The sequence below is a fragment of the Lytechinus pictus genome, chromosome 17, assembly GCF_037042905.1.
Source record: "Lytechinus pictus isolate F3 Inbred chromosome 17, Lp3.0, whole genome shotgun sequence".
In the NCBI taxonomy this organism is placed as follows: domain Eukaryota; kingdom Metazoa; phylum Echinodermata; class Echinoidea; order Temnopleuroida; family Toxopneustidae; genus Lytechinus; species Lytechinus pictus.
Window position 1 is genome coordinate 17,114,085 of NC_087261.1, and position 21,832 is coordinate 17,135,916.

At 35.8% G+C, this 21,832-nt stretch overlaps 1 protein-coding gene and 1 pseudogene across 4 annotated transcripts in view; one reads left to right on the forward strand and one right to left on the reverse strand.

Moving 5' to 3' along the window:
• Positions 1–476: 476 nt before the first annotated feature.
• Positions 477–1,900, reverse strand: LOC129280944 (uncharacterized; annotated as a pseudogene).
• A 4,047-nt stretch (positions 1,901–5,947) lies between these two features.
• The window catches only part of LOC129280187 (plexin-A4-like), a 48,832-nt gene continuing 32,947 nt past the window's right edge, over positions 5,948–21,832 (forward strand). For 2 of the 4 annotated variants that reach the window (XM_064112265.1, XM_064112266.1), the window contains exons 1-10: positions 5,953–6,009; positions 7,451–8,546; positions 10,753–10,971; positions 13,073–13,213; positions 13,560–13,681; positions 15,409–15,538; positions 16,527–16,680; positions 17,000–17,099; positions 20,585–20,699; positions 21,479–21,616. In XM_064112265.1, coding sequence (XP_063968335.1) covers positions 7,476–8,546; positions 10,753–10,971; positions 13,073–13,213; positions 13,560–13,681; positions 15,409–15,538; positions 16,527–16,680; positions 17,000–17,099; positions 20,585–20,699; positions 21,479–21,616 — 2,190 coding nt within the window. In that variant the 5' untranslated portion in view covers positions 5,953–6,009; positions 7,451–7,475. Of the gene's footprint in view, positions 6,010–7,450; positions 8,547–10,752; positions 10,972–13,072; positions 13,214–13,559; positions 13,682–15,408; positions 15,539–16,526; positions 16,681–16,999; positions 17,100–20,584; positions 20,700–21,478; positions 21,617–21,832 lie in introns of all 4 variants that reach the window. The other 2 variants (XM_064112263.1, XM_064112264.1) reach the window with 2 other exon arrangements.

Here is a 21,832-nt window from a genome sequence, read left to right on the forward strand (position 1 = left end):
CTTCCGTTGGAATCAAGCTTGCTGCTCCCCCATAGAGGATTGTGGCTATTAAAGTCACCTAAAATAATAAGCTTCCCTGGTACATTTCTAATCATGAAGTTTAATTCTTATAGTTCAATCTTTTTACAGGGATTATAATAATTGATAATGGAAATAATGCCTTTCTTTGAAAAAATATCTACCCTTTGATATTCGATTAACTCTTGAACTTTCATAACCTGGAAAGCGATGTCCTTTTTAAAATACATAGCCAGACCACCTCTCCTACCATACTGTCTGTTTCTACAAACACAAAAGTAATTAGGAATGAACGACACATTAAAATCATTAAACCATGTTTCCTGAATACAAATAATGTCTGGGTTGGAACCCAATAAATTATTATCAAAAAGAGAAGTTAGAAAGTCCGACCCATGCGAAACCATGCCTTGAGCTTTCCACTGGACTATTACTAGATCAGAGACAGACTGTTTTATTTAAAGGTGGCACTTGACCATTTCCAAGGTTATGTCTGTCTTTAAGAAATTACGACTAGCATGTACAACAGATTCCAAAAACTGATCATCGTTTTCAGACTGTGGTAACTTACGTATCACAAATAGAATAAACATAATGAAATCCAGGGGTGCTACACTCATTAATGTGTTGACAGTATCTTTCTTTTGGTTATTCGAATCAGTTCCTTGTCCTGACTCCTTATCTCTTTCCCGCCTTCCTTCATTGTTCCTTTGTACTCGGATTGGGCGCGGAATCGTTGATTGTTGGATTGATTCGTGGTCAGATGCCATTGGATTTGAAATGGGACCAACATTCTTTAGTTTCCTTTGAGTGTTTTCTTTAGTGTCGCTCGTACTAATGGTCTTACTTGCCTCTTCCACTATTTCATTTTTTTTAGTGCGATACACCCTAGTCGCTTGTGCGTATGTAATGTTTTCCTATCAATTTAACCTTTTGTATTTGTTTTGCCTCTATGTAAATTTTGCAACCTTGATACGCCGCCGAGTGTTTATCTCCACATCTAAAGCATTTTCGATTTTCCTTTTGTGTGCACTCTTCAAAATCATGTTCCCCTCCCCATCTCACACAGCGCAATTTACCCTTGCAGTTTTCCTTCATGTGCCCAAAAAGTTGACATTTGTGACACCTTGGCACCGGTGGACTAAAGTTGTCCACACGTTTAAGCTCATACAGAAAGTTTACTGTCTCCGGTTTATTCTTGCCTTTGAAGGTGATGAGAACTGATGGGGTTGGTACTATTTCACCATTGGTCTTCTTCATAAAACGCTTAGCATGAATTAGCATGAATTACATTCTGATCTTTCAATACTTCTGCAATGTCCTCATTACTTATCTGTGTATCTATTCTATGAATAACACCTTTCGTTGTGAAATCATGATTATCTTCATAACGCGTTGCTTTAACGTCTATACCAGCAAGCTTGGTTAGTTCCAACAATTTCATGACTTGCATGTCATTCTCACATTTCAAAATCATCATATTTTTCACTTTCTCTTTCCCATTCAGATTGCCTACCAGATTATGAATTTCTGTGAACACCTGTACTGGGCTTGCTCTGCAAATATTCTTATTTTCAAGGCCAACAATGACTACCCTCCTGCTTGTATGCGTGGGAGTAGAGAATGTAGGCATTTTACTGTTCTTCGTATTTAGAGTACTATCGCTATTGCTCCTAACCCTTGCCCTTTTCTTAGCCGATCGGATAGAATTTTTATTGATCGCCGTTTTCCAAGAACAATTCGATTCATCATAACTGTCCTCATCGTGGACAGTATGATCATCGGAAGAAACCACTAATTCATCTGGCGCTTGCCTAAATCTATTACTCGCTGCTGCTAAATAATCCTCTTCGCCCGAGGATATCGAAAGGTTATTCGCCATAATTACTTATTTTACAAGAACATAATAATCTGTAGGCCTATTGATAAATTGAAATTAGTCTCTTACCCGTTAACGTAGTGTTAATAAGAGTGCATGTCACCATGGGAACGGCTATATGGTAACCCAAGCCTCCAACTCCGCTCACTACGGCAACTGGACTGTTCAATCCTCGATCTACTACAACTGGAGATCAATCAGAAATCAATTCCATTCAACAGAAAAGGGGGAGCAGGCCGATGGACTGGAGGTGGCTAGGAAGCGGCACAGATGCCGGTGAGGAGCCGGGTGTAGCCGACTTGAATTTCCCGCCAAAACGTCTATGTGAAAACAACACTGCTGCAGAGCTCCTGTCAAAAGCGTCCGCTCAGCTTGGGGCGTTGTGTTTATTCCCCCTATTGTTGATTGGACAGGCGGTTGACTTAGAGGGCGTTACCATGTCATTTTCTGTACGACTGATAGTTCTCGGTGTTTAATTAAGTATATTGTTCCATCTAAATAGTCCACACCCTTTGGGGTCTTTTTGACAGTGATTTTAAGCCCCATTTTTGAAGACTTTAATCAAGTTTGTTCTGGTCATGTATGCTCTGCTACCCGACGACCCTCTTAGGGTAGCGAGGCCGTCGCGTCGTCCCTGTACAAAACCCAAACTGAAAACTTCAAAAATCACAAAATAGATATGCGAGATTAATATTAAATAAGGATTATAACACACTTCTTACAACCGTAAATTGGCAACCGTTTAACAAAGATTAAAATATCACTACTGTTTAGTAGTATTCAAAATAATTAATATAAAAGCCCCTAATTATTTAAAATCTTTTATTACTTATCGCACCTTTAAATATTGTAACCGCTATGCACTTAATTCTCTCCTCGACTTTCCATTCCCCAAAACTGAATTTAAAAGAAAGTCCTTCTCTTATAAAGCAAGCTCCCTATTCAATAAACTCCCATTTTGAGTTCAATCCACCAATTCTATAAATTCTTGTAAACGAGGTTACCAATTAGCCAAACATTTATTTTAACAAAGTATTTTCTAGTATTCCTTCCTTGTTGTTTTTTTTTTTTTTTTTTTTTTTTTTGTGTTCATTTTATATATTATAACTTTTTATGTCAATTTTCACTTGTATTTATGTATATATTATCATGCTCATGGTCTATTTTATGTTTGTAAAGGGGGAGGGCTTCGTTGTAAAGCAGCTTTATAACTGAATCGAACTACCCTCCACCTTATTTTATCATTTGTTATAAATAAAACATGAATAAATAAATAAATAAATAAATAAAACACCGACTATGAAATGAAATGGGAAGTAGACAAAAAAATCAAACGTAACGAAACGGAAGATTCGAATCTGTAACCTTTGCCTTAAGAGAAATACCTTCTCTTCATGAACAAACACACCCTCAGCAAAAACAAAACTAAAAAACAAAAACAAACAAAAAAGAAAACGGAGCTAATGTATTTTAAAGACGACTCGGCGATTTAAAATGATTTATAGGTCGGCGAACAAAGCCAGGTCATGAAGGTGTTTGTAATTTAGAATGGCGCGGTTGATGAGGTGATACGTCACAATGGTGCGCCAGACGGTATTGTTTATGCGCACAATGACAATAATTTATACTGGGCGCAAGGAGCGCTCATATTTTGGCGCGCGCGCCTAGTATAGGTGAAGGCGCGAAAAATCCTTCCTTTTAGTCTTGGCTTTCAACGGAGATGAACGTCCAAAATATTCGCTTGTAATTTGCAAGGTGTGTAAAGCAGTGAATGATATTTTAGCCTCTAGTTATTAGATTTTCCACTTTGATGCCATGTACGTTGATTAATATTTCATATTGAATCGGGTCCTCATTTGGTACCTAGACGAAGGGGATTTATTTATAACTTTACATAGGGCCTAGTACTAGGAACGCAATTGTAATTTGAATGTAAGGGTGTCACGCTCGAACTTTCAGTTTAGGCCTCACCAGGTGGGTGTTTCATGAAAGTTGTCAGCACTGACTAATTTGTCAGTGCTGACTATTTCAGTGAATCCTTGGTTTTGATTGGCTGAAAGGCACTAGTCTCTGACTGTTACTATAGTAAATGTCGGAGAAAGACAACATTTCAGTGCTGGCAACTTTCATGAAACGGTCCCCTGATCTCATAGGCGGGGAGGCTGGTATTCTGTATACATTTATATTTTTCTTGAAATTTTGGCCTCACCCAAGTTCTCATGCGGGAAGGCTGGTATATATATGTATATTATATGATATAAGTATGCCATCTGTAATCCACCGATTTGCCGATAGCTCATACATGTAGTTAATAGCTGTGCTGGTATTCCTGTCCGGCTAGCAGAGAACCAGTGGGAAAGCAGCCGTGAAATTTCACGTTGAATTTTCTGGGAGGGGGGCCTTCTAGCCGGGGGTTTAACCCCCCTTCGGGGAGCTAAACAAAGGCTATCGGTTGGTTCCAGACATACATGAATGTAAGTCTCTAATCAGAGGTATTCATATCCATGTTTTGTACTTATGTGATTGTGACACCAGATTCGGAAAAGTGTTCATCTCTATTGAATAAAGCCACGACATAATCGCATATTATTTTGTTTTGTCATTTTGTTTGCCGAGTATAATCACATAATGCAGACACTCAAGTCCATTCGATCCTTTTTCATTCTTTGAAAACGGACCATTGCACGCCACATGAGAAAAAAAAACTCACTTGGACATCTATTTAGTCCGCATCTTCTCGTAAAACCCCGAGTGGCAGAGCGTCCAAGGCACGTTCAATGCTCTCCCCCTCCCTCTCTCTCTCTCTGCATATACACATGTATATTATAAAGGGTAGGAAGACACCCTCATCAGCCCCTTCACCAGGATGTCGACCAATATTACGTATAATTTCCACCCCCCCACAATCTATGTCATTTCCATCAAAACTTCAAACTCTCTTAAAGGGAAGTTCATCCTGAAAAAAAGTTTGTGGTAAAATTACCAGAAAAAAAATACTGGTGAAGGTTTGAGGGCAATCCATCAAGGATTAATAACTTTTTAGAATTTTTACTTTTTGATTTGTGACGTAGTGGTAAGAACCGAGCAGCTGCCCCATTTGTTATGAAGTATGAAATGCGTAAATTTCATTTGTTTAACGGATCATGATGACTAATCCCCCTTCAGGAGCGTTTGTGAAATAATCTGTCAGTTGATACATTTACATGTATAATGAAGATCCCGATAAAATTATTTTCATGTTTTTTTTTTTTTTTTTTGGAAAGGACCGTGTTCAACATGTTCAAAGGGTAGAGCTGGAGTATTGTTGCTCATCTATTCAACGAATACTGATTTCATGGATGATTAGATTTTTTTGTCGCCAGGGCTCTTGTAATATCAACATTCAGAGATTGGAATAACATGGCAATTTTTTTACCACGTGTCCTTATAAAGCAGTGTCACATAATAACAGTCTATGTTCATCAGCCTGTGACATAACGGTACAAGAAAACGTCTGGAAAACATGAGCGCGGTGGTGGACCCAGGCCCGGGCGCAAGGGAAACATCTTCCGCTATATTTTAAGAATTTCCCCATTAATCATTCACATTAATAAAGCAACATCTAAGAAAAATTACGTGGGCGACACTTCTATTTCAAAATGTGTTACTTGCATCCCCTCTATTTCAAAATTCTGGAACCGCGACTGTAAGCATGGTAAGCGTGGTTGCTAATACAATTATCACACGTATAGTATTATAGAGGTAATAGCTATGGGGTTTCTTTTTTTAGGAAGATCTACCTTTGAGCTCGTTCCATTGTAATCAAGGGGGTGAAATAGGTATGCGTTGTTTGTTAATTGCTAATTTTTTAAATACCAGGTGTCCTTCCATATTTTAAAGACATTGCAGGTGAAACGTATTAAATACAGGAATTTGTCTTGACCTGTCTAAACTATAAAAAAAAAGAACAATGGTTGAAACACATAGACTGTACACACTCACATTTCGCTAAAATGGTATGTTCTAAATGAGGAAGCAGTGTTCAGTTTAATCAAAGCTGAGGTATATAATAACTATATTTGTAGTGGTCCTCGTGAATGTTCACTCTGTATTTCTTGTATTCAGTTGGGATGGTAAGTCTTGAAAAATAAATATAATTTCTTTCGCCAGCGCATATTTTTCATTATTTGTAGAAAATTTATATCACATCATTTATCATAGTAGTGATTTGTTGGTTTACGTATAAAGCATGTCTCCTTCTCAAGACAATTTTAGATCCTAAGAGACAGTTGCACAAAAAGAGAAAAAAATGACTCAAATGGAATCGCCTTTTTTCACAAAATGGGTGACGTAACTTAGGCTTTGCTTTACAGCTGCTATTCAAACGTTATAAACCAATGAGGTAGGTAATATGATTGCTTGTAAAAAAACAGTACAGCTACAATTAAAGTATTCTTTCCATCATTTTCAATTTGCGGTCAAGTAGTTTATAATGCTCGATGATATAATTCGCAATAGCGAACACATTGGTCATTATTTTAATTATTGTTATTTTTTATTTTTTATTTATTTATTTATTTTTTTATTATTATTATTATTATTATTATTATTATTTTTTTTTTTGGGGGGGGGGGGGGGTCACCTGTGCCTGGGAGGCAAAAAGCGAACTGAATCACTATGACCTGCAGGTCTCTTCTCCCGACATAACTGATAGGGGAGTGCAGGTAGACCACTACATCGCGGTTTCTCCCTTCTCTTATACGAATAGTGCAGTAGGTTCTTAACGTGCAAAGGTGGTGACTCTCCTCTACACGGGGCCTCATTTAAAGTCCTATCCGAGGGACGGAGTATTTTCCACTGTAACATAGCATGCATCTATGGGACAGAGGGGAGACGTTTACACGCAACACAGGCTTCAGTCATCCGCCTGGGGTGTACTCGAACCCACGACCTTTGTTTCGACAGGTTTACAAACTTTACCGACTGAGCCAAGTTAGCCCCCCCCATGCTTATTAATCAGATTTTTACTACATGCACAATTATAATAGACAATCGATTATTTCAAAGACTACATTTATATTGACAACGCATTTGTTTGTGGCTTTAATGGTTTTACTATTTTGTCATTAGACTTGCTTCATTTTCTTTTTCGTCACCATGGTCACATGACATTATATACTTCCGATTTCGATATATTTCTCGCCCCCTCTACCAATTTACAATTTACCATGGTGTATTCTTAGCCCTCCAGCCATGCCAGAGGGGGCGTATACCTTTTGTTTAACTATGACTCAAAGTTTCCCTATCAATCACATTGTGTTGCCATAAATGTCTTCGCCAAGGCACAACGATCGATCCAATGTAATGTTCTAGGTGACGTTTTTTATACTCGCAGATTTTCTCTTCTAAAACATTTCAACGTTTAACAGGTTTCGGGGATATTATGATTTACTATACATGTAGTTTGAAACTAATGCGCATCGTATAGTCTCAGATGTAAAGAAAAAAAGCGTCCTTATTAGAACATCTGTGGTTCATAAATGCTATTTCACTCACTTCGTTTTTTTTATGCAGACTGTGAATTAACAAAGAAGCCTTGATGCAGAATAAAAAGGACATGGCGCGGAATAGACCACATAATATGAAGAGAGCATATGTGCTCTATCTGGGTCTCATAATATTTCACTTCAAATCAATCCAATCAGCTCCCCTCTCCTCCTACTTGGTATCTTCATTTACACCTTCCGATCCTGACTCCAACCTACCGTTCAACCACATCGCCATCAACAACATCACTGGCGACATCTATATAGGAGCACGAGAGAGGCTCTACCAACTCGACTCTAACCTGGCTCTAAAAGAGACTGTGGACACTGGAAAGTGCTATTATCCGAATAGAGATTATATTAATGATAACAAACTATTAGTGGTGGTGATAACACCTCAGCATTATAAGCTGATTTCATGCGGTGGCCGTGGCAGTGATTGCCAGCAAAAGGACTTGGCTAATATATCCGTTGATCTGGGATATTTACGTAATACTGAATATGTTGTTGCAACAGGAGACCTACCAACTGTGGGAGTCGTGGCTCCTGGTGCCGATTATGAATGGAATGGAATGGGTAATCTAGATGAATCATTTTATCTATTTACTGGAATCAGTGGTAGAGGAGGCCATACAGAGATCACTTTCATATCAAAGCATAGTCTTTCAGACCTGCAATCACATCAAAATATACCTGGCCACGTCATGCGTATCCAAAATGAGAACTATTTTAAACATCTTACTTCCTACAATGATTACATTTATTATTTCATATCAAGAAGTGAGAAAACTTATCTCGGACGTATTTGTCGTAGTTCAAGCGACGAAAACTTTGAATCTTACACGGAAATAGAGTTGCAGTGTGGACATAATGGGTCTCAAAATGGAAATGTCATTCAGTCAGTTTACATTGGACCAGCAGGATCCCAGTTAGCTGAATCGATGAATATCAACACCACGGATGACTTATTGTACGCGGTATTCTCATCTTCACCTTCGTCTTCTCTTTGTGTGTATAAGATGATCGATGTCCAGCAGGGCTTTGAAGATGCTATCTTAGGTTGCATTCTAGGAAAGGGCACTGGCACTGAGAATAGCTTCATATCTGGAAGTAAATGTGAAAAGGTAAGTTGTTTTGATTTGATGACCATGAATGATTGTTCTTTTTTTTTTTTTTTTTTTTTTGGGGGGGGGGGTAAATTTATCTATTTAGATAGTCAAATTAAAATCGTAATTAAATTAGTTCAGGTTTGTCAAGGATTTCCTTCTCGCGATTATACCAGACTGGTAGGTTTGCTTTGCCCCCACATGCATCCCTGCAATGATTTGTTAATGAAAAGAACCAGAACCAAGCATTCGTGCCCTCGGTTTCTTTACACTCTACCCTGAACACAAATGATTAATTCAAAACAGAAATGCTACAGACGTTATCTTAAAAAAATCATTGCAACATTGAAATCTGACGAGATTCTGTAACTTGTGAAATTTGAAATCAAAGAAGGAGAACATGCAAAAAATCCCATTTCAAAGATTAATCCTTCAATTCAAGATGAATGTAGCGTAATTCCTACGAGACCTGAGGTATAAAAATTTGAGATGTTAGTTTCATAACTATGTGTACGTGAAACGTTAAACCCTGCGATGACCCAGGGAAAGGGGGCTAGCCCAGTGGAAACAAAGAGAGGAGAAATAAGAGATGAACGGATATAAAACTGACAAAAATATCCCCCAAATACTGATAAACATATAAATATAATGCAAAGGAGGTGTCGTGACGAATTTACATGCATCCCACCTCCACACACACACACACACACCAAAAATGAGGGAAAGTGTGAACAAGGCCCTGGCAGTAAACAGCAACTCTCCAAGGTTGTTGCTCCGCTCCATCATGTCCATGTAGGATCCATCATGTTAATACAGACAGAAAGCATAAATGAAATTATTATTGTTTTATTTTTAAAATAACATTACACGTTGGTCTTTATCTAGATTAGCCGGGGCCTTAAGTCAACATAATATTTCGAACCAGGTAGAAGAGAGTCTGCTTGCAGATTCTCATCTACCTGGTAATGTAAGGTAAACAAAAAATAAACACACACACACTTATATCTTTGATTGTTCAAAGAGCTGCGGATCAAATTGCAATTTGTTCTGCAGCTCTTGCTCGGCAAAGAATAAAGTTTGAACAATCAAAGATATAAGTGTGTGTTTATTTTTTTACCTTACATTACTATGTGAGGTATAAATATACGTCATCGCAGAGGATTGTCTCTTATGTATTTTTTTTTAGAAGTCCTCCCTCCCCCATGAACAATTGATAATCCTCCGCGCCAACATCCATGTTTAAAATATATAATTCAATGATAAAGCAATGCAAAATATAGTACAATTTGAAAAAGTGTCTTTCCATACCACCAAACGAACACAAGTAGTCATGCATTCTTCCTCACTTGACCTTGTCAATAAATTAATCTTTGTTTTATACCTACACGTTAACACTACATAAATCGATTATGCTGAATATATTCAGGTGCCGTGGCCGAGTGGTCTAAGGTGCCTTGCTAATTGCTATACATGGAAAGTCCCGCATACATTCGTAATTCCGAAGCTTCGGAATAACGAAGCTTCGGATATTCAAAAGGTTCGTTATTCCGAAGGTTCGTATTTCCGAAGGTTCGTTAGTCCGAAAATGAAATGAGGTTCGTAATTCCGAAGGTTCGTTAGTCCGAAAACGAAGTGAGGTTCGTAATTCCGTAGGTTCGTTAGTCCGAAAACAAAATTTGGTTCGTAATTCCGACGGTTCGTTAGTCCAAAAACTAAATGATTGACGAACCTTATTTCGTTTTCGGACTAACGAACCTTATTTCGTTGTCGGATTGAATAAACTTCGGAACAACGAACCTTATTTCGTTTTCGGATTAACGAACCTTCGGAACATCGAACCTTATTTCGTTTTCGGATTATCGAACCTTCGGAATAACTAACCTTCGGAATAACGCCACAAATGTTCGGATTGACGAACCCTTTTACGTTTTCGGATTAACGAACATCGAGGTATAGGCAATTTACGTGTTTCGGAATTACGAACCTTCGGAATTACGAAGTGTAACCGAAAGTCCGGGGTTCGATCCCCGGCCACAGCACCTATGCCCGTGAGCAAGGTATTTAATCGACAATGCTCTTTTATCCTGCTTTGAAATAAATGAAAATGCTATACGCATTCTTTGTAACTAGGTGTGCGCTTGTTTACAAAAAATATTCACTACACTCTTAGTCATCTATTTCTGCCCACCAAATGCATTACATGCTTTCTGCTTTCACCTGACAGTATCCCGCTACGAATTACACACCACCGGAATGGTACCCGTGTAGAGCTACATTTGAAGACGGGTATGTACTGTACAGTTATGTCAGTGCAACGAATCCCCTATCTGCCTCACCCACCACTACTATCCCTAATAATGTGATTTCAACCTCAATTGTGACCACCATAGAAAGACACCACACAGTGGCATTCGTAGGAAATACAGAAGGAAGCCTACATAAGGTACGTGCACCAGGGTCCCGTCTTACAAAGAGTTACGATTGATCCAATTAATCTCAGGTATATGGAAATCCATCAAAGGTAAAAAAAAGTTATTTAGGAAATTTGCTCAATGTCCTTTGAAAACGAAGAGAAGCATAGGGGAAGGCAGTGTAAGTTGTGACACTTTTTGCATTTTGCATGTTAGAATTGATATGACTAATACTATTGTAGAAATAAGTACCTTGCCTTTAAATTTGATTCTTGGGAAACATTTTTCACCTATATATAACTTTCTACCCCCACACTGAAATTCATGGTGATCTTTGAAAAAACCAATGTCAAATGGCTCAACTTGCCCCATATGTGGGGTAAGTTGTGCCACCCGCGGGGGTAAGTTGAACCACAAAAACTAAATGTATGTGGGAAGAAGCAGTATGTCATTTTTTTATTTTAAGTCTTTTCCCTTTTTAAATCTCTACAAATACTAACATCCTCTAAAAGTAAAAGAACTATCATGTGAATTTGCACCTTTCTGCCTGCATATCAATGGCTCTTTCAAGTTTTCTTTTATTTTCTATTATACATTACCATCAGAATTACCATGGCTCAACTTTATTATTTAAAGACGTGTGTGGGTAAAATGCACTCATCTATTTTACACCCTTTTTTACTTTTTTTGCTGAAATTTGTATTTTTCCCTCTAAAAAGTCCTTTTTGTTTCAAAGTCGAAAACAATGTGGTAGGGATAAAGATTGTGTAATGGGTCATCAATACATGAAACCATCACAATGTCTGACTCATTCATTATTGGCCTGGGGTGGTGGCTCAACTTGCCCCTATGCTCAACTTACCCCGCCTTCCCCTACTGAATTGTCGAGAAAACAGTGAATGTATGAATATGCATCACTTCTAAAAAATATTTTAAACAAACATGTATTTTAGATGTTTACATTGCTGGCTTTCCATAGTTACGATTGATTGGATCAATCATAAATCTTTGTAAGACGGGGCCCAGGACTACCTACCCATCCCCTTCCACACACATCCGAACATTTTACACACGCCAACCTGCACACCCATTAAGTCCTTTCTTTTCTTTTTTTTAAAGGAAAAGTCTTATGAATATATTAGGGAATGAAATATTGTATATGCAAATGATCATACTCCTAGCGAATTTTTAACAGAAGAAAACTACAGAAAGGTTTTGTTTGAACAAATCTCCTCAAGTTTATATACCATGATGAATATGCGTGGTTATATAAGTATTTACAAGTTATTTGGTAGCAGAGTTTGTTTAATGTGTAAAGTAGACCCTGCGGCAGAACACTCGTGTTGTCATGGGTCAGCTGAGCAGGGCGATCACCTAATTGTCTTAATGTTGCAATTTCTGTAGGCTTTTATAGGCCTTTTTTCTTATTGGTAAATATATATTTGTTTCGTATACATGTAGTTTTTGTTACGGATTATCTTCTCTTTTTTTAAATTAACAGAAATGAAGTGACTGCAACATTATTTTCACAAATTGAATAATTGTGCAATATTTTTTTTTATCTGATTAGTGTCGCCAATATTGATGATATTATTTCTTGAGAAATGAGCCAAGATGATTAATCTTATATGAATGCTCTATAATATTTTCAAAAGGTTCGTCATTTTCTTCTTACCCCTCCGTGCTTTTGAGTTGGCTTGAAATTGAAATTTTAAAAATGAAGACTGTTTAATTGAAGTCGTTTTCTTTATCTCAAATCGACCAGCACTGTGTCATCTTTAATTTTCACTGAGAAAATAATTCTCTAGAATGAATTATCTAACTATTCATCAAACGTTTTAAGAACAAATTCGTTCAGCTTCTCGTGTACGTGTAAATAATTTATATTGCAACAACAAGATAGACAGATAATGGGTTAAAAAACGGTTTCAAAATATCACGTGGAAGTAGTTGTGAAGACTCTTATCCATGAATAGACGAGAGCAATCGACACATCTCGGTTATGTGGTCGTCTTTTTTCTTTGTAATTCCTTCTATAAACTGTTTATTGTTGGATACATGTATTTCAACGTAGGCCTAATATATTCGAAATGTTAAAAGGCTAATTATCACTTGCTGTGTTTGTCAAAAAAGATTAACATAGTGAACACTTCTTTCGGGTACGTGTATGAAGACATCTTTCTTGGAGGTGGTTCTGTCTTACAGGAGATGTTCCTTGATGAATTAAAAGAGCAACTTACACTTGCTACAAGCTCAGACCGACACTCGACGCAGGTGAGAATTTTCTTATAGAAGGTTTAATTGAAGTTAATGGAAATAAGACTTTAATTACCAAAAAGTCCACATGTGAGAAAAGTTAAATTTAGCATTATAGTGCACTTGGTGAGAATTTAACTAAATACATGAGGAAAAGCAAATAACGTGATATCACACGAAAATGGTAATCTTATTTTTTTTCTAAAGCTTTGAGACGATTTTTTTGTAATATGGAGACGGACACAGCGTGCTATCAACATGAAACCGACTTTTGTATACCATTATGAGTTCTGGAATAGGTCCTTATTGTAATTCATAAAAAGAACCCCGGTACAATAATTGATTACCTCTTTTACAAATTAAGAATCGGGTTGTTACAGTCGATATAGTCAACTGTGGACAGTACCAGACCTGCGAGGAGTGCATTGGTGAGGATGGTGGAAATGATGGAGATCCTTACTGTGGATGGTGTACTCTAGAGGCAAGGCAAGTTTGCAGTATATTTACTTTCGCCCCCCTATCCATAATTGACATAGGCTTACATGATGATAATTGGACTTGAATAAATTCTATATCACTTTTTTTCCGATTATTATTTGGTTATACTTTTTCATTATCTCTCTTTTTTAATGTTCTTATTCACATTGTCACTGTGCAATGAACTAAAGAACAGCATGATATACAATAACATTTAACATAAAAAAATACACATTTTATAGGTGTAAGAAGAAATCATATACTTATTTAATAGTAAGCCAACATAATGCGTAATTTATCTTTTCAATCTTCTTCTTTGCAATATTTCCAAAACACAATCTTTGTTCTCCATTTTATTTTTTTCAAAGAATGTTTCAAATATTTCTTTAAGATTTGATTTTTTTTGAGAAATTGCATGAGAAGCTAAATCAAGTAATGCATTAAAAATTATATGATGTTGTGTCCATCACCATCGTGTCTACAAATCATAATAACTTTATATTCTTATATCAAGAATTTTAATATTCAGATTGATGTTTAAAAAAATCACTGAACTTAACCCCCAAAGCGTCTAGAATAATGACAATTTTAAAATAAGTGATAGCAATTAACAACAGATTTACACGTAAAACAAAGGGGAGATTTTGCTACTAAATTGAAACAGATATCCATTCGAACATTCAAGTTTATAACAAAAAATAAAGTTGAATTCAGCTAAACGAAATTATTCAAGGAAAGTAACCTTTTATTTCCAGATATTGTTGCAATCAAATTTTATTTAAAATAAAGTACCAATACTGTTTAACATTTGGGGTTATAAACACTTTATCCACTAAATAATTGTTTATTTTGTTGACTTTGTTCTATATGTAAAACAGGATCGTTGTACTTCAATTGGATATAGCCGACAGTTGAATAATTTGAGCAATGTTTATTTTTAACCAAAATGTTTTTTTTTTTCATTTTTCAGGTATACAACTCCAGATTAATTTCGATTCACATAAATATATTTTTCTTTATTATAATCAATGATCCATAGTTCACACTGTATCTCCAATAAACATGAATGTCTGAGCATACCAAATGCTTCCAAAACAAACACTTATTCATATAGAGAATGTTTTTATTACCCCATGACAACTTTTTCATTACAAGTTTTTTCATAAGCATCAAACATAATTTGAATAGAATACACCCCTAGCAGTAATACACTTTTCCAATCAATCTTATTAAAAATAATATTAATAAAAGTTCCAAAACTACCTGAGCTTTTCGAAATATTTTGACTCTTTCTATTACATTTTTAAGGACAGTTCATCTGCTACAGATACTGTTGTGTCATTAGCGAATTGACTGATCTCGACCTCAACTTTACATTATCCTTCAAACTTATACCTTAAATGTTATCATACTTATTTAAATCAATTGATGCAAAAAATCTACAACTACCAAGAATAACAGGGCATTCCCCTGGACAACCTTGTCTCACTCGTCTAGTTAGAGGGAAATTACTGCCTTTTTAAACCTAAATTTACACCTCTCAGCATATCAAGCTTTTATATAATTAATGAATTTTCTACCAAAATTAAAATTTGCAAGGACTCTATAAAGAAAATTTCAATGAACTTTAACAAGGCCTTTTTAGGTTAAAATAAAATAGTCCCCGACTTTGTATGTTTCTCAAATAATTGATATGCTTCCTAATCCACTTTCATGTATATCCTTTCCACCACAAGGTGTACCCGATACAAAGAATGTCCTTCTCCCGATGAATCTACCCGGTGGCTGTCTTACAATGCCATCCAATGTGTATCCATCTCAGATGTCCAGCCTGATCATAGACTACCATATCAAATTACACAAGAGGTTTGTGATGTTCTTAGACAAGAAGTTTTTGAAGTAGAATGTTTTGGGGTGATCAAAGGTTCGGTCATGGCCTTAAAGTTTCCTAGTTATGGCACTTTTTAAACAGAAAGTTTCTTTATACATTAATGGAAATTTATAGTAAAAAAAGATCTAAAAAATCCAGCCAGATCTTACATAAAACATAACGTAAAACGAAAGGCCCGATTTAACCGTGAAAATGCTGTTGAATCATTAAAATACTAACATAAACCATGAACGTTAAGGTGGAAAGACACACGGCATGTTACCAGAAATCTTGGAAACTTGTTAAAAATCTGCGGTTAGAAACGTAAGCTGTATTATTGAAGCTATTGTGGAACGTTGTGGCCCAGTGGATTAGTCTTCGGACTTTGAAACAGAGGGTCGTGGGTTCGAATCCAAGGCATGGCGTAATTTCCTTCAGCAAGAAATTTATCCACACTGTGCTGCACTCAACCCAGGTGAGATGAATGGGTACCCGGTAGGAAGAAATTCATTGAATGCTTTGAGCGCCTAGGCAGCCCAGCTAAAGCCGGGGTAATGATAATAGCAGGGCCCGCTGGGAGAACAGTTTTCGGAACTGAAGCGGCTTCCCTGAGTAAATATACCCGTATTATTATTATTATCCATTGGCAATGAACTCAGTGCACTGAATCCACTTTGCTTAACGTATAAGATTAGTGATTAACGTCTGGGCCTACTGATTATTTGCCTACTCAATGGAATTAATAAAAAAAATAATGATTATTAATTTATGTGTTTTCAATAAAAATTAAAGAATGTTGGTTTTATTTAAGGTGCATTTTGTAGTCATCTAGCATGTCTAGGATTAATTACGAAACATTGAAAAGTCTGCTCCTACAACAAAATCGAAAAATATTTTTATATCGTTAAATATGTAACAAGAGGTCATTCAGTTATTTAAAACAATTTGCTATCAAAGGTTATCCTTTCTCTTTACCGACTCTAGATCACCATTACTGTACAGCAGCTTCCAACCCTCAAAGACAACCACCAATACCAGTGTGCCTTCGACTCTTACCTGGTCAATGCTGTTACAACGTCCGACACAGTAGTTTGTACAATCCCTCCTGTGGACGAATTGCCTACAATCCCTGTAGAAGGTGAGGCGAGAACTGTTAGTCTTATCAAGGCTCTTATGGCTTTACCATTATTACATGTATAGTTTTTTTCTTTATCTTTAAGAACTTAAAGACCTCAGTCTTTTTCCCCAGATTAATGACTGGAACTTTTATTAAACATAGGTATTTTAAGCATCTGAAAATCACTCATTATTTTGCAACTTACGAATGAGGATCCCTTGCCAATATACTGGAAACGTTTTTTTTTTCACTAACCATGTCGTTGACGTCCCTTGGAAGATATTGTTGATTCTTTTTTTTTTTTTTTTGTTATTTGTTTTTATTTTGTTTCAACCACCAGATGACCATAAGAATTTGACTCTCTCCGTGTTCTCAACGGAGACCACAGTTTACTTCATAAGCACGGATTTTATCCTGTTTGACTGCACCTATCATAAATCGTATGTAACAACTTTCACTGGATATTTAACATAGCGCTTTATATTGTATGAAGGTAATAATTGCACATTTTATTGTCTATGTAGAATGTTGTTTTCCCTCTATGTGATAAATTTTGCCATGCCCCATTTGCTTAGAGAAATTTAAGGAACATCTTGGAAATTCGTACTAATAACTTCGATCTGGCATCTATCGTGTATTTCCTTAAAGAATTTGCCACTTCGTTACGCATAAGAACTTGCAAGTAATTCCCTTAATTTGCAGTAAAAAAAGGGTGTAACTCTGACCCTGAGCATGCTGAGCTTTACATTTTTCTGAGCTCATTCTTGTTTATACCCGTGATTATACCCATGTTTATACCCATAATAACACACTACACATGTTACATATTATGTTTGATTTATTAAAAGGAAGATTTAATCGCGATTATATTTTTTAAGAAGTTGTGCAGGGGAAGTTGTCAACGTTTTTCCAACGTTTATTGATATGTAGGATTAAAAGTTTGTGAGACTCTTCCCAGTCCAAGCTTCGAAGAATATATTAACGATTGAACGTAGATATGTAATTATATCCAGCCCTGATCGTATCTAGCATAATGTTTTTAATGCTTAAACTGACACATTCGAACACCCACACAAACACCCTCACCCACACCCATCCCGATCCACACTCTATCTTTTTATTAGTATTTCATTTTTGCAATTACAATGGCTTTCCTAATTACGTTATGATTACTTTTGACTAAAACTTGTCTTATCCAAAATTTATCGGCCAGTCAGTAGGTCCATGGTACAATAATCATGATAATATCAAACCAAATGTTTTCTCTAACATGTGCATGAATTTGGGAATTTTCTAGATCTGCATATGCGGATCCAGGGGGTCGAGCCCCCCCCCCCCCCTATTGGCGGAGCAAAAGAAGGGGCGGAGAAAGAAAAAAAGAAAAAAGGGGAAAGAGAGGAGGAAAAAGGGAGAGAAAAAATAAGAAGAAGACGTGTGAATAAAATATGTTGAGGGAAAGACTTTGAAAATAATAAAAAAAATCATGTAACCGCGCTCGAATGCATAATTATATTGCTCAATAGGCTGATATGGAGCTTAATATATCAAGTTTTGAAGTCAATATACAACATATATTGCAGCTCGGATATCGATCTTTCTTCTTTTGGATTTACAATTTGATTGTTTAAATGCCCTGTAAAATGTATGTTTTATGGTATGTATAATGAAGAATTTAGTTGCAAAAGGGGTTAGGTCCACTTTGGACCATTCTGAGAAAAAACATGTTTTTTGTTCTCACTTTTTGCAATATTCTTATGAGAAACTAAATTGTCATGATGTACTACCATATCATGTGAACATAAAATTGGGTATAAAAGAAATCTACCTGTCTTCATATTTTTTCTATATATTAAAAAAAAATATCAATGTGGACCTAACCCCTTTTGCGAGTAAACTGAAATAAATCCAACCTCTTTTGATTAAAAAAGTGATTTTTCTTTGCCACTTTCATTCATGTTTTCATTTGAATTTCGAATTTTCTTTGGTATCATCAGAGTGACTAAGAATTTAGAGGTTTAGAGACAGAAAACAATGAAATGTATGAAAAATGGACCTAACCCCTTTTGACAAATGAGTTCTTCAGAAAAGTTTGGTTGCAAAAGGGGTAAGGTCCACTCCAAGAAAATCATTTTTTTATTCTCCCATATTACAATATTCTTATGCGAAATTGAATTTTCATGATACCCTACCATGAGAACATAAAATTGGATATAAAAGAAATCTACCAGTCTTCATATTTTTAAAGATATTTTTATCCAAAAAAAATATGTGTGGACTTAACCCCTTCGCAACTAAACTGGAATAGACATAAACCCTTTTGAAAAAAGTGATTTTTCTTTGCCATTTTAGTTCACTTTTTAATAGGAACTTCAACTTTTCTTTGGTATCATCTTATATAGCTACATGTACTAATAATATGTACATTGAGACATAAAGGTCAAATTTGATGAAAAATTGACCTAACCCCTTTTGCAAGTGAGCTCTTCAATATAAACATTTTCAGCTCGCGATGCGCGCTGGAATTATTTGATTTGTCAAATACCTACTGTCTTCATGCATTCCATAAATTTAGCAAAATATCAATTTTCAGGTGTGATTTCAAAGCGTATGGCTATAAGCTAGCGCTGCGCGCTCGCATTTTGAATGGTTAGTAATGTATCACTCTATATTCTATAACAAAACTACTTAAAATCTCCTTTTCATGAAAGTTATCCAAATTTCGGCTCGCGATTTGCGCTCCCATTAATTGTTAAAAATATATTAACCAATGCATCCTATTCATAATTACAAAAGTGCTTCGAATGTCCAGTTTTAGGTCTTAATAGCAACAAATTTCACGCTTTCATTATGTTTATTAGATTAAGAAATAACATTATTTTTCATGAATTCCTAATAACTAAATTGTCCTTTTTTCAGAATGTAATATCGACAAGTTTCATCTCACGCCTAGGAAGAGGAATAGGAAGATGGTCATCATTTCCATATGATGACAAAATGCCCTTAGCATGTCCCGGTTCTAGATCAAAATAATAATCTAAAAATATCAGCATGCGCTTCGTGCTCGCATAATTCATTAAGTGCAATCCACATCCACTCCACGATTTTCTTACACAGTGCTTGAAATAATTCTTAAATTAACCCTTTTTTCAGATCGGAATATGAAATACTTTCTTTCAGCTCACGCTTCGCGCTCGCATTTTTTATTTTCATGATAAAAAAAATTTATTCAGAATGCTCAGAATCTAGGTCTAAATCTAGAATACATGTATGCATGTTTATTGAGATACGTAGCTTGTACTTAAAACGTGCTTATATTATCCACTTTTAGATCAGAATTTCAAGAAAATCTGCTGGGGCTTCGCGTCCGCATTATTAATGAAGGTAGATTACCATCTTTTCATGATTTACAAAACATGAATAGAGTGTCTCTCTTTTTTGAAGGTCTGAAATCTCAATTTTTTTTCGCTCGCACTTCTTGCTCGCATCAATTAGTTACATCCCTTTCGTGATAAAAAAAAAATGCTTAGAATTTCCATATTTTAGGTCGGAATGTCAAATATTTTCAGCTCGCGCTTCGTTCTCGCATTATTTAATTGTTGAAATGTTTATCGTTTTCATGGCTGACTGCAAACAGTCCTTGCAAGTCCCTTTTCGATAAGGCCAGAACGTATATTAAGAATTTATGTTCGCGCTTCGCGCTCGCAGTAATTATCTTGTTACATACGCATCTTGATCAGGATTAAAAACATTACTCAGATTGTTCAATTGTCAGGACAAAAAAATAAGATTTCCAAAAAAATCTATGGGCGAAAGCTGGATCCGCCACTGGATCTGGACCGGTATAAAATAAATAAATTGCCTTTTGAAAAAAAATGTCAATTTCACTGTAGTATTATAAGGAATAAAACTGAGTTTTCTTTTTCAGTTGTTCATTTTGTGTCTCAAGTGCATGGCCATGTGACTGGTGTGTTTATGACAACATGTGTACGCATAAGAGCAGCTCATGCCAAGACGGTGAAACAGTGGTGATTGGAGAAAATGTAAGCATTTTATCAGTAAAAACATAAGCCTACCGTGTAGATTTTCATCTCGGATTACGTGATTTATTTAGCTTTTGTATCAAAAGAGGTTTAATGTAATACTTCAGCAAGTCGCTGATTAAAATACGATGTTTGTAAACATTTGAAAAGTAATAAAAACATATTAAAAAAAATCGCTGAATGAAATCAATCTTGATTTATTCTTCTTCTTCTTCCTAAAATTAATCTTCATTTTTAAAAAGAATTTTGATAGGTTTAATCAATCAGAATTGCTTTAAGATTTATCTTTTAATTGTTGGTTTTATTCAAGTTACTTCAGGCAAATTGATTTAAAAACTTAGAACGTAGATGTACCATATTTGATTCATGCTTTACAGCATTGTAATAGTAAGTATCATGTTCAGCATCTTTGATATATTAGTTACACTCGTCATGATTCTATTGGCATAACTAATTATCATCTTCATTATTGTAATTGATCATCATGTATCATAGTTCGTTATGATAATTATTTCTACTATGTTTGCTTCGTTGCTGTAATTAGTAATATTATCCGTTTAAAATAATAATACTTGGCTACTACTACGACTACTACCAAAACATATATTACAATGTAGTCATTATGTCCAATCTCATCATGAATAGTATCATTACCAGCATTACCCCTATGATTTAACATTTCATATTTGAAATCATATCAAGCTCTCCATTTAACCTTGGTTAAGAAATGTCATAAGAAACACATAACTGATTATACCCATTGAATTTATTCCATTTAGAATCCCATAGGTTCTGGAGACAAAGGACAGATTTACTGTCCTCAGCTCGTTGGTACATCAGAAACCTTCTTCATACCAGTGAATATTCCTTCAAGTTTCTCACTAGTGACAAGAAATATTCCTACAGATCGAACAAAGGTACTGCTTTGGTGTAATGATAGTTGTAACCATTATTCGTTCTTACATTCACGACATTTGCCCCACTGTCACTCATTGCAATACACTTCAAAAACAAAAAGGCGGAAAGGGTGGAAAAGGGGTCGAGGAGTGTCCAGAGAGCGTTGTCGATCCTCATCCAGAACGCTGTCACTTTTCAGCCAGTTGCATGATTTACCATTTCCGTCCTTTCAGTTT